The sequence below is a fragment of the Gossypium hirsutum genome, chromosome A01 (genome assembly GCF_007990345.1).
Source record: "Gossypium hirsutum isolate 1008001.06 chromosome A01, Gossypium_hirsutum_v2.1, whole genome shotgun sequence".
Taxonomy (NCBI): domain Eukaryota; kingdom Viridiplantae; phylum Streptophyta; class Magnoliopsida; order Malvales; family Malvaceae; genus Gossypium; species Gossypium hirsutum.
Window position 1 is genome coordinate 118,372,739 of NC_053424.1, and position 13,739 is coordinate 118,386,477.

Sequence of the window (13,739 nt, forward strand, 5' to 3'; positions counted from 1 at the left end):
TTTTAAACAAGTCAGCTCATATCTATAATTTTCAAAACATCAATACCTATTCTAAAATTGATACCAAGTTAATATTTTGTTTTCAATTAATTATCAAAAGTATCGATACCTTTTACTAGGTATCAATAAATTATCTTTGGTATTGTTGTAAACTATCTTTAACTGTCATTGAATCAGACATTAAATGCTAATAATATCAATACTCTCGTATAAAAAGTATCGATACTTTTTGTTGCAGGTGAATTTAATAATTTGGTATTTTCATCCCCAACGATTCTATTCATGTTTCCAACAATCGCAACGGTTGGCAATGAATTAGAGAGTATAAATACGATCTTCCAAAGGTCCTACAACAACTAGAGAGATCATCAACCCAAAAGATTAATCAATACAACCTTAGTGTTTAATTCTTTCATACTTTTCATACACTTGTAGGTTTCATTGTTATTCTTTAGCTCAATTGTATTCTTGTTTATTTTTGCTTAATTGGCTAACATTCTGTTCTTGTAAGGATTGCTTCTTAGTTTGCTATTTGTATTTACTCTTTGAAAGGGTTGAGTTTAAATGTTTGGGTAGGAACCTTAAGAGAGTTGCAATCTTAAGATTTTGGGTAGAAATTTAAAAGAGATTGTAAGGTTAAACCTTATCTTCAAATGTTATCAAATTAGTGAATTTGAGAAAACTAAGGTAGTAGAGTAAGCAATTGGGGGTCGAACCACTATACATCGAAGTGTTCATTATCTCTATTCTTTTCTTAGTAACCACAAAATCTTTAAGAAACTAATTCACCCCCCTCTTGTCGTGCCTTAAAAAAAAGTTGACCGTTCAAGTTAACACGATATTTTCCTACCGTTTTTTCGGTAATTTGTTCTCGTCTTCTTCGACGACATACTAATCTACAACGACTACATCTTGTTGCCCCCAAAAGAAAATTCATGTAGTACATCTTTAATTGTCTTTTAATTGGTCTCACAAAATAGAGATACAATGACTCCTTTAAATAGGTTATGATTAGAGTTCTAATCATACTAAAAATATTCCTAAAATAATCAGAGTTCCACTGGGAAAAGAAATCCAATTTATATGGAGGAATATATCGTCGAATCGCAATGTTCCCATTCGTGTTGTCACGACGTCGTCTGTCATCACAATATCAAAAAGCTCCTCATCATAACGTCATTGTCTGTTGGACTGAAAATACGAATCACACCCACAAAATCTTTATTGATTTTTACTAGCTTCCGCCATTTTCAAAGGTTTCAAAAAGGTAATCGGTCCTAATTTCTAACACGCTTGGAAAATTTTTCTCAAAGGCAACTAACACAAAACTGTGAGACCACATAATTATAATATAATTTCAACTGTATTTGTTTTTTTCTTCTTCTTTTTTTTTGTTGAAAATAAATGCATGACAATTTTGAAATCATTGCCACAAATTCAACTTTTTCTTATTTTTTCTCCAGAAATTTCTGTTATGTATCTTCTCGATAAGCAGTTTTTTAATCCAAGTTGACTGGAAATTTTTCTTCCTTGGCTTCACCTTTGATGCGATATTTTGTATATTTGTTCAATCGTTTTCTCTCCTTTTCATAGTGAACGCTGGTTTAGCGGCTACTACCAAAAGGACTAAAATAAAATAAAATCTTGAATAATTATTTAACTTTATAATATAAATAAATCATCTTAAATCCACATCCATACAAAACTAGACTTTTCTTTATATTCCTAAAAATGGAAAAAAAAAGGATTTTACATGAATTTATATATATATTAGAATTAGATTATGATTTGATTTGTCGATAAAATTAATTTAATTAAAATATTAAAATATTAAAAAAATTCAATTTAATTAATTTTTTTAATCAGTTCAATTGGCCCATATCGATTCTCGATTCAATTGGTTCAATACCATTTCTCAGGCAATTATCCCTATCCAACTGATCCAATCTGATACAAACATAATCAAATTTTGATAATTCATATATACAATGTCATGAGTATATTTTTGGCGTTCTGATCATGTTTAAAATCATTTATGTTTCATTTTATGTTGGTATTTTTTTTTTAGCATGTGTACCGTATGTTGTATCTACGGTTATAATCCAACTTATTCAAGCTCAAATAATGATAAGCTCGAACTCTACTTAAAACTGACTATTCATTAGTTAATTTAATCACTTACTTGAGTATCATTTTCAAAATTTAAGCTTTATTCGAGATAATATATAATTAAATTACTTAACCTCTTCTTAAAATATAATCAAACAACTCGTATTTAATATGATTATTCATGATTGTTTAGTATTAAAAACTTCGTTTGAACACTTATTTTTCTATTCAATATGTAGGAGGGCTAATTAGTCACTCTTTCAAGTGCTGTCGGCATGGGTTCAAATTTCGTTTATACTATTAACCTTTAAAAAATAATTTGATAAGTAGAATATTTTTAAAAAATTCAATTAAATTCATAAATTACAACATATTATATTCTCAAGTTTACGTAAAAATCAGGAGCAAAGGATACAAAGAGAAATGGAACTTCCATATCTGTGTAGTAAACAGCATAAACAGATTTAAAAAGAAACAGATATGAAAGCCATTGAAGTTTACAAGGTCGTTAGATAACTACCTGAAAAAGATAGCGCCGATTTTAAGGATTTCAAAAAATCGCCATAAATTTATTTTACGATTATTTTATCTTCGAATTTCAACAAGAAAAAAAGCTTTACACTCTTAACGGCGACCGCAGCATTTGCCGGCGGTGATGAGATGATACCGAAGACGACGTCGATGAACTGCCGGAACTCACCGTCCCATAGAACAAATCCGATAAGTAATTCCCGATATCTTCGGGTGAAAACCTAACAAATAATCTTGCACTCCTTTCATCTCCGACCGTTGATATCTGCGTATTATAAAAGTCTCGATATAATGTCACCAGTTTTGTTGCGATGGAAGCTTTGATCTCTTCTCGCAGTTCTGAATCCGGGACGATACAAGAACGTTGCTTCCAATACGCATTTTCAAAGCTTGCATTGAATTTTCTGAAACAGTCTTTGGCTTTACCCGCCGTTATCGGAGCCGTTGGATTGTCCGGCAACGAGGCGAACACTTCACCCCACGCTAACGGCTCGTAATTTGATGTGAATTGTTTCACCTTAGCCTTGTGTTTAGTGATCCATTCTTCGCCGAGTATGTACTGGAGATTCGATGTACGGACTCTGGAGATTACGTGCTGGAGATTGTTGGCTAAGAAGAGGTATGATAAGGAAACGTCTTTGTAATGCTTTGCTTTACCGTCGAGTTTGCAGAGTAAGACGAGGATGAGCCAAGCAAAGCGGACGGAAATCGCCGGCGCCGTTGAATCTTCGGAGTCTGGACCGAATAAGAAAGAAGCCGGTAATGTTGATTTCGCCGGTGGTGGCCAGTCCGAGATAATGTCGGTGAGGATGTTGCTGTAATCGGCGAGGAGAGTGAGGTAATTCATCGAGGAGTTCGTTAGTGGATGTAAACCGCCACCTGGAATCATCGTTTTGGATGAATCCTTTTGGATTGTCGATTCAAAGTCCATCAACAACGAACGAACGGACTCACTGAGTCGAACCAGCGAGTCGAGAGCTTGTAATCGAACGGTTGAAGTGGATTCGAATGAAAAGATCGTTTCGATCTCTTTCCAGTCTTCTGAAATCGCCGAGTACATGTCGAGAACACGGAACATTTTCTCCGGCGAAGATTTTTTCGTCTTGGCGACTAGCTCCGGGAATCCAAACAAAAGAATCGCTGCTTCTTTTGAAATCTCCGTGAAACAAGATTCTTTGATGAGATCGGACGTAGCAAAGACCTGATCGCAGAGGATTCTTTCTCCGGTGAAAAGCGTTCTCATTGAAATCTTCTCAGCTTCTAACCAGTTCTTGATTTTTAAATCAAGTACATCCCATTCCATTTTGTTAACCTGAGACGAACTCAATTTCTCGATTCCCAGCTTATAAACACCTTCATCGATAATCGATTTTCGAATTATTTTATAAACATGCATGCATTCTTTAGCGTAACCAGAAGCAATCATGCAATCAGCTATCAGTTTCAAATCCGACATGGCCATAGAAGAAACTTCTTCTATTTCAGAGATAGAATCACCTGCGGTTCGGATCTCATCATCGTCATCAAAATCCGACGTACTAGATCTCGCGGAGGTCCGTGACGACCTTGTAGAAACCGATTCTGGATCCAAATGAGCCCGGTTCATCGATAAAATCTGGTAAAACTCTTTTTGAAGCCTCTTCATCGCTGTTTGCATCAAAATTTGAGCTCGAACGAGTTTTTCCGAACCGGAATCTTGATCAGAAACCAACAAATGCATTGTTTTTTGTAACTCGTTAACAGATCTTATGAACTGTAAGGCTTCTCTTTTGCTTTCGTAGAAAAGAGAAGTGACTTTAGCGTAAGCCGACGTATCAGCATCCCATTTCATGATGATTGTAGCTGCGGCGTCGATCGTTTGCTCGATCATGGATTGTGAAAATCTCCGGCGGTTAGTGGTACTGGCCGTAGAATCCGATGTGGTGGATTGACGAGAGGTGGAAAACGACGGCGTTCTGGGACTAAAACAAAGGCTCCTCATTCCTTTTCTCGGCATTTTTTGAGAGGCAAGTTTTCCTTTTTTGAAGCTCTTTTTCTGTTTGGCGGCAGATGATAATAGATAATTAGGTAATACAGGAAGAAACTTGGATTTTGAATTTCGTCTTGTTTTGGGGGAGCTTTTAGAGTAATAAATAAATGGTGGGGAAGGGTGTATTCATAGACGTTTCGCCTAACGACGCCGTTGCGTGACAGGGAAGAACATGGGACTTTGACTTTTTAAGTCAAGACAATTTGCTTTTTACGCGGTACACGTGTCTCGTTATAATCCAATCAAGAAAAATATTAAAATTATTTAGAAAAGTAAAAATATCTCATAGCTGGCTAAACTTTTCGTAAATTCATAATTTAGTCCCTGTATTTTTATTTTTAGATTTCAAAATTTAAGTTTGTGTGACATTTCGAAATAAAAGAATATTCACTTAGTAGCAATGTAACTAAAAAAATTGTATTGTTACGAACCTGAATTTAATAAACTAATCTTAGCACTTGGATATGAAATTTGAAATATGAAAAGTAGTACTAAATTTCTAAAAATAAAAGTATAGGAACTAAATTTTAAATTTAAGGAAAGTATAAGGACTTATGACAAATTTTGACTTTTAAAAAATTGTTACTAAATTTTAAAATTAATAATTTATTTTGATTTATATCAAAAAGTAATTATTTTTATTTCTATTCTTATCATTAAGAACTAGCATGAATTACTAAATAATTAGACCAAGTTTTGACAATAGAAATAGATAATTTTTTTAACAGATGAACCAGTTTTTCGTTGGGACTAACGAGGCTCGAACCCTCAGCTTTCGCCTTGATAGGGCAGTGCTCTGACCAATTGAACTACAATCCCAAGGAAATAAAGAAAAGTGTACGACATAGATAGTTTTATGATTTCATTCTAGCCATTTTCTATTTAGATTTTAGATTCGAATCGTCGGGTTGTAACAAACAAAAGCGTGAATGATATATTGATATCCATATAGGTATGTACTTTGAGTGAGAGTGATGCAGATTACTAGTTACTAGGAATCCTTTCGTTATTATCAAATAAATCGATCAATACTCAATTTGAAAATGAAAAAGAAAAGGTCTTCTTTTTCTGACTATTAATACAAAAACATTCGCGAAACTTTTTCTTTTTCAATATTAATTTCATTATAGGTTCTTACCATTCTTTTTTATACAATACTTAAAACTACTCATAGCCTTTCTCTAAACCTTAAATAAGAGGATAATGTGATTAAGTGCACTCGAACCCTCGTCTTCCTACACGTAATCGAACTAAGATTCAATCGACAACTTCCATGAAACTTTTATCTATAAAATAATTCTTTTTTTTAATAAATGATTATATTCAATTTGGGTTTTATTTAATAGATGCAAGTAATACAAGTTGAATATTGAACACTTATTCTAATGTTGAAAAATGATAAAAATGTTTTTGACTTGAGACTCTAAAAAGCGTAAATACAAGTTGAGGAAAGATAAGCTGTGACGCTTAACTCTTAATATCACGTAAGCATACATATCATGAAAATTTTCATACGCTTAGAAAATTCTAATTAAATATAACAGCCTCATATTAATTCAAAACAACTATATGATGTTTAACTTTTCAAATAATACGGTAAATTGAGTCTTAACTCGATTGGCATGAGTATTATTGTTAATGTAGGAGGACATGGGTTTGAGTACGTCGAAGCGCATTATCCTCCTATCTATGGATTGGGGAGGAACAATGAGTAGTTCTAGATATTGTATCATAAAAAGCATATATGATCAAAACATTGTTAAAAAAATTCAAATAGTTTGATAACTATTTGATGTTTAACTTTTCAAATAGTATGACGATCGAGTACTTTAGCTCGATTGATATGTGTAATATTACAATGTAGGAGGATATGGGTTTAAGTGCGCTAAAACGCTTTCTTCTCCTATTTATGGGTTAGGGAAGAACTATAAGTAGTTCTAGATATCGAGTCATAAAAAACAGATATAATCAAAACTTATAACAAAATTATTTTTAAAAAAATCAAAAAAATTGATAACTAATGTTTAACTTTTGACATATTTTTCTTGAAAATAAAACCCCATGCTTAAAAGACAAGAAATCATTATCTATGAAAAGTACTAAAATTGTGTTCCCACCTTTCTTATTCCCCTTTCATTCTTTGATACTATATGATATGATTTTCTTTTGCTTATACATTCTTCTAATAAAAAATTAAAATTATGGTTTTGACTTTTTTTATACTCGAATTTGAGATTTAATTTATGTATTTTAATTTGATTTAATTTAATTTCTTCATTTTTATAAACTCATTAATTAATCTAAAAAAATAATATCATTAATTATTTTGAGTAAACTGCAAACATGATATTTTATAAAAAAAAATCATTTCAACACAAAACCTATTTTTTTTTTTAAAAATCATTTCAACACAAAACCTACATAGATATGATATAAAAAATAAAGGATTAAATTGCATTAAATTAAAATATAGAGACTAAATTTCAAATAAAACCCTACACTTAAAACGATAAGATATCGTTGTTTCCCACCTTTCTTATTCGCGTTTCATTCTTTTTTTTTATCCTTTTGCTTATACATTATTCTAATAAATAAAATAAAATTACGGTTTTTGCTCTTTTATTATATTTAATTTTGAGATTTAATTTCTATACTTTAATTTAATTTATTTTGATATTTATATTTTTAATAAAATAATTAGTTAACATTAATGATTATAACAAGATTAAAAAAAACCCAATTGAATGTTAACTTGATTGGTATGAACATTGTTGTTAATTAATACAAGAGGACGTGGGTTCGAGTGATGAGTTGAGGAGGAGTTATGTGTATTTTTAGACATTTTGTCGAAAAGAATAGATATGATCTATCTCGACATGATTATCATAAATTATGTTAAATTAAAACATAAAAAATAAATTTCAAAATGTGGTTGTTACTTTTATTATTTCAAAATATTCACTTCTTACATTTTCTAATGTGTAATAAAAATGAGGAAATTTGTGTTTGAAAGGGTGGAAAAAATGGGCACTATTTACGGCTTATATAATCAACAAAATCTTTGCTTTGCTTTGCTTTGTTTATTCCAAATGATAAGCGTGTGAAATAGAAAACTATTTTCAGAAGAAGAAAAAAAACTCCATCTTGTTCTATTTAAAATTAAAAAAATAAAAAGCCAATTTTTTTTTCTATTTTATACCTACACAATACTGCACGTCGATTGAGTTTTAGTTTGATTAGTATGAACATTGTTGCCAATGGGGAGGACGTAGGTTCAAGTGCGTTGAAGCATGTTATCCTCTTATTTATGGGTTGAGGAGGGGCCATGAGTAGTTTTAGGTATTATGTCATAAAAGAGTAGATATAATCAGAATCTACAATAACATTGTTCAAAACATATTTTTGTGAAAATCTATTGATATATTGATGACTAGGATCCAAATCAAGGCTTTAATTAAATCTAATTATAATAATGCTATGAAAAATAAGATTATATGTATCACACGTATGGTGCTAATTCCATTGCAACTAAGTCAAATATTAGGAGCCCTTAAATTTAGTTTTAATGTTTGATTTAGTAGTTAAATTTGATATTCGCGTTTGGCTTCGATGTTAATTTTGGCACCTTAGTTTGCTTAATTTAATATTAGGGTGTTTTTCCGAGTTTGACTTCAATGTTTAATTTGGCATCTGAACTTTATTTTTTGTTCGAATTAAGTATCTATGTTTTTTTTTACTAAAGATCATTTGGTTTGGGTATTGAATTGAACATTAAAATCAAACTCAGGTACCCTACTATATTAACCCTAAAAAGTTCATTGTTATTACCAAAAGAAATAGCATTATATGGGGTAAAAGTATCATGGAGGCCCATGTACTATTGAATTTTTCCACTTTTACTCAAAAATGGGTAAAATAGTCATTATATGTTAGATCAAAGAGTAAACCAGACATTTCTATTAAAAATTTCATTCATTTCTACTATTAAAAAATGGTGTGGATGACAGAATAACTAAATATTTATATGTGACGTGCGACATGTACCTCATTATGATGTACAATGACCGGTTGTTAACAATAAAAATGGATGGACTTTTTAGCAATATGGTCAATTTGCTCTTTGCTATTTGCTATAAAGTACAAATATTAATTTACCCACTTTTCAAGTAGGGGGCAAAATGTAATTTCACTCACAATACAAGGGTCACCATGAGAATTTTACCCATTATATGGAGTTATATTGTTTCCATGCATGCGATACACCTAAATTTGTTCATGAGTCGAGCTCGGGCTTGAACATTCAAGGCCTAATTCCGGCCCAATTTTAAGTTTATGATACTTTATATTATGCTATTTTTTATATATTATGTAATTTATAACACAAAAAAAATTTATATTAAATATATAATATTACTCTAATGTAAACATTAAAATAATGCTAAGATGACTATATAAAAAATTTCAATAAATAAAAAATGTATAAAATTATTAAATATTTAAAAAATAAAAAAATATGGATGGGTCTAAAATAAGTTTGGGTTATTTTTTGCAAATATGAGCGAGTTTTTAGGCTCATATTTAGGGTCGAGCCGAGCTTGGGAAAGTATAAAATATGTTAATATTATGTTTAGACTTAACTAGATACAGTCGTACACGCTTTATGATTTTCATTATTATTTTACTTGCCGGTATTAGTAAATAAATAAAAATTCGATGCTAATAGAGTCTTAGCTTGGTTGGTAAACGCGCTTCAATACGTTTATCCTTCGATTTAAGAGTTAAAAAATGATTATTCTAGACATTATATTTTATCATAAATTTTGTTCTCATCCTTTTTGTTTCAACTTTTATGCATAAAATATGTGTGATCAAGAGAAAAGAAATTTTAAGGAAAAAAAAATACAGGAAAAACCATTTTCAACCAAAGAAATGAACATAATTTATAATTTATATCATTTTACCTAGTCTTTGGTATGTTGTTGTTTGAATTTTTCTCATTATGTCTAATTACATATTTTTTATTATGAGTGGTCAGTCTTCCATAACCAACAATGGAGCTTTTATTTATTTATTCTATGGCTTTAATCAGGTCAAGTTCGTCTTATGTAAAATAAAACAAAAATCTCAGTTTTTTTTTTTAAATATGAAGTAAATATTATGATCATATTTCTCTCTTCTACAAATTTTATAAACCTTTTCCACCATATTATTCATGGTCATTTTTTAAATTATTTTACTGACATTTCTACATTTTTTTTTCATACCATTGGTACATAATTTGGGTAAATTTTTTTTATCCTGAATCTTGAACCTTGAACTCTAAACCCTAAACTTGAACCCAAACCTTGAACAGTAAACTTCGAACCTTGAACCTGAGCCTGAACCTCAAACCCGAACTTGGGTTTGGGGTTCGAGATTTAGGGTAACAAATTGCAAAAATTAGGTGTTAATGACATGTAAAAATTGTTGAAATATCATTAAATAATCGAAAAATGGACTATAGATGATGTGGCAGGAATGGTTCATAAAATAATCTCTACAAATACCTCAAATTAATAAGCTTTTTTTTTAAAAAAAATTAAGATATGCATACATGGATATCCGCAAATTATTTAATGATATTTTAGCAATTTTTTTCATGTTATTTACACATAATTTTTTTTTTACCTTGAACCCTGAATCTTGAATCCTAAACCCTAAACTCTAAACTATAAACTTGAACCCAGACCTTAAACCTCAAATGATGAACTCAAATTCAAGCTTAAACCCTAAAACTCAAACCCAAACTTAGGTTTACAATTTAAGGTTTGAGTTTAAATTCAAGGTTTAGGGTTCAAGTTTAGGGTTCGAGATTCAGGTTAAAAACTTCACCAAAATTACGTGTCAATGGCATGAAAAATTTGTTGAAATGTTATTAAATAATTGAAAAATGACCATAGGTGATATGATAGGAAGAATCCATAAAATATTTTCTCTACAAATCCCTGAAATAAATAAATTTTCTTTTTGAAAAATTAAGATATGCATACGTGGATATCCCTGGATCTTAGGAAATCAACAAAAAAAAATAAGTTAAGTTGAATATTATTCTATGTAAAAATATGTGACTTCTTCTCTTTTTGATTATACTTATAATTAATTAATTGAATTATATATTAAATCTTAGGTATAGAGATATGAGGACGTAAAGCCAAGCAACTATAGGAATTTTGTTAAATTATTCCACATCTATCACACATGTTTTTGACAAAATAGTGTAAACAAGATATACCCATTATAATTCCACGCGTAGGTAATGATGATTTTTAGTTTGTGAATTAAATTCTCGTGTTAGGTTTAGTGGTTAAGACACTTCATTAATAGAATTCACTCGGGTTTAAATTTTTACGGGAGTAAGTGGTAAGCTTTTATTTGAGTAACTCTTTTTGAACATAGTGTATGGGTGTTTGACGTAGATATTTTCCTACCACAAGTGTGTGAGTATAAAAACTTAGTCGAGACAATTTGAAATTTAAAAATTTTAAGCCATTTCGGGTTTGTTCCAGGTCGATTCATTTCTTGTTTAAGTCGTTTTGGGATTGAATCACTCAAATTTTTTAGGTCAATTCATTATGGATTTAAATCATTTCGACTGTTGGTTGCTCCAAATTGATTTAAATCATTGCTTTGCTTCCATCATCCAACCGCATCAATGTATTCAAACTCATGTCTTACTGTATTGACAACAACATTCATGCTAACCGAACTAAGACTCAATCGACAAATTAAAAAAAAATTAATAAACATTATAGTCAATTCTGTATTGGTTTCAGTTAATGGGTCGATGCAATTAATTCTCTTTTTTGCACCGATTAAAATTTCAGTTTGTACCGTAATTTAACTTTTTACTTTCTAACATCGTGCATCGATTAATACATGAATATTTTATATATTAAACATACTTTCAAAATTATTAATAAATCAAAAACGATATATCAAAACAAACAGATATCAATTTGTCCACCAATAGAATAGGGCCATGGAAATAATTAATGCACTGTGAGAAGCGTCTAGAGAGAGACTGGGTATAGCATGGCTTTTGACCTCTAGATTGCCTTGTTTTTGCTTCCATTAACCCATGAAAAATGGCAACAAATTAAAGGCTTAGTCGTCATCTTATTTATTAGCATCGGCACATATCTGACCAAAATATACTGGTTTTACCGGCGGTGACTGTGGCAACGGATTTGATTTGCGGCAATGAATAATTTACCAAGTCAACCTCCATCTCACTAAATTTTAAAGTTTATTTTCTTATTTATAACAATAAGAAGGACTCGAGTTCAAGTTCACTTAAACACGTATTATATTTCTATATTCATATAAATTTCAATTAGTAAAATTATTATTTGAGGATTTTTTTTCTTTTTTCAGCATTTTACCCTCCTCTTGTAATTCAATAAAGAAATTTACAATGTCGAAAAATATGAATTTAGATTAATTTAATCAACTATCAATGTATAATTCAAGAACTAGTACCAAGAACTAGTATCAATAAAAAAAATAAATGATAAACAAATGGTAAAACTCTAAGGTAATGTTTGGTACTTTCTCGTGTTATGATTTTAATAGAATGTGATTATTGGGAATGTGATTGTCGAGAAAATTACTTTATAATGTTTGGTATACATTAGAAAATATTGATTAAAATCTCAGAGAAGTTACGTTATCTCGTTTGGTTCACTAAATAGTTTCTTAAGAATAAAATAATAATTTACGAATTTACCTTTATTAAATGAAAGATAATATTCATGCATTTAATTTTTTTATAATAAACTTAAATATTCATAAATACTATAAAAAATTAAATTTTCAATTAATATATCGAAAAGAAAAGAGTGAAAAATAATAGAAAATAAATATAATATGTAAACGATATACTATATAGATGATTAAATATGTATATAAAAAAATAAATTTAGAGAAAAAAAACTACTTGCAAAGAATCTGTTGAAATAATAAAGAAAATCAAGTAGGAGGTAGGAGACTTAATAGACTAATACCCACATTTTATCATGGAAACTACATTGTCATATTCATGGGAAAGTAACTTCCAAGAGAAAGTTAAGATTTCAATGAAAGTAAATAAATTTTGACATAACACGCGTTGGAATTACGTGTCAATTGATTAAATTTCCAATAAATTGATTACTTTTCATCATCCAATCGCTACATGAATAATTTTTTGCCGATCATAGTTAATATGGGTTTAAGTGCGCTGAAACGATTTTCTTTCTATTTAAGGATTAGAGGGGGGCTATGGATAGTTTTAGACATTGTATAAAAAAGAGCAGATATGATAACAACCTATAATAAGATTAATTTGATTCAAAAATAAAAATTCAATTCGATTCGATTATTGTTAAGCGGAACTCAAGCCAGCAAAGTAAGTTCAAGTACCCTAATACTTGATCCAAGCAATTATTGAACTTAATCAAACTTTTTTATTTATAATGAGTTGGTGTCACGAATTAGCCGGATATCAATTCGATTAGGAAATAACCAATATGCCCTTTTTATTAAATGATTATTGTTATTATTTTGATGGTCTTTTTGTCTTCTCATATTTTTATATAGTTCTTAAATAAAAAACTAAAATTAGCATGTCTAGGGATTGAACATGAATTTATAAAAGTTAATGGGTTTATAAACAAATTATTTACCACTATATCAATAATAATTATAGAATAAACTTTAAAAAAAAATTTAACATAAAATATTTTCTCTCACCAAATTTGTATATATAGATAGTGTCACTGATTGCATTGACAAGTTAACTCGATATTTATTTTTTTAAATATAAAATTTCAATATTGAACTTTTTTTACTAACTTGATAACTTTTTGACGTGATATGTTATTTAAATATTCTTAATATGGTGTGTTTAACTATTTCAAATTTCTTTTACTCACAAGTTAAATTATTTTTTTTTATTTTTATTCTGTACATATGCATGCCTGTAACTATCAACATAAAGACGTTTGCGCTAACTTGATTTTTTGGCATTATAATTACAATTACAGAAAAGAGC

At 29.7% G+C, this 13,739-nt stretch overlaps 1 protein-coding gene across 1 annotated transcript; it reads right to left on the minus strand.

Moving 5' to 3' along the window:
* Positions 1-2,473: 2,473 nt before the first annotated feature.
* LOC107957975 (exocyst complex component EXO70H1) lies at positions 2,474-4,745 on the minus strand. Its single transcript, XM_016893611.2, has one exon. It carries the CDS (start codon positions 4,634-4,636, stop codon positions 2,726-2,728), a length of 1,911 nt encoding a protein of 636 aa, XP_016749100.2. The 5' UTR covers positions 4,637-4,745; the 3' UTR covers positions 2,474-2,725.
* Positions 4,746-13,739: the final 8,994 nt, after the last annotated feature.

Coding starts and splice junctions, on each gene's coding strand:
- LOC107957975 (XM_016893611.2), bottom strand. CDS start 4,636: ATGCCGAGAAAAGGAATGAGGAGCCTTTGTTTTAGTCCCAGAACGCCG.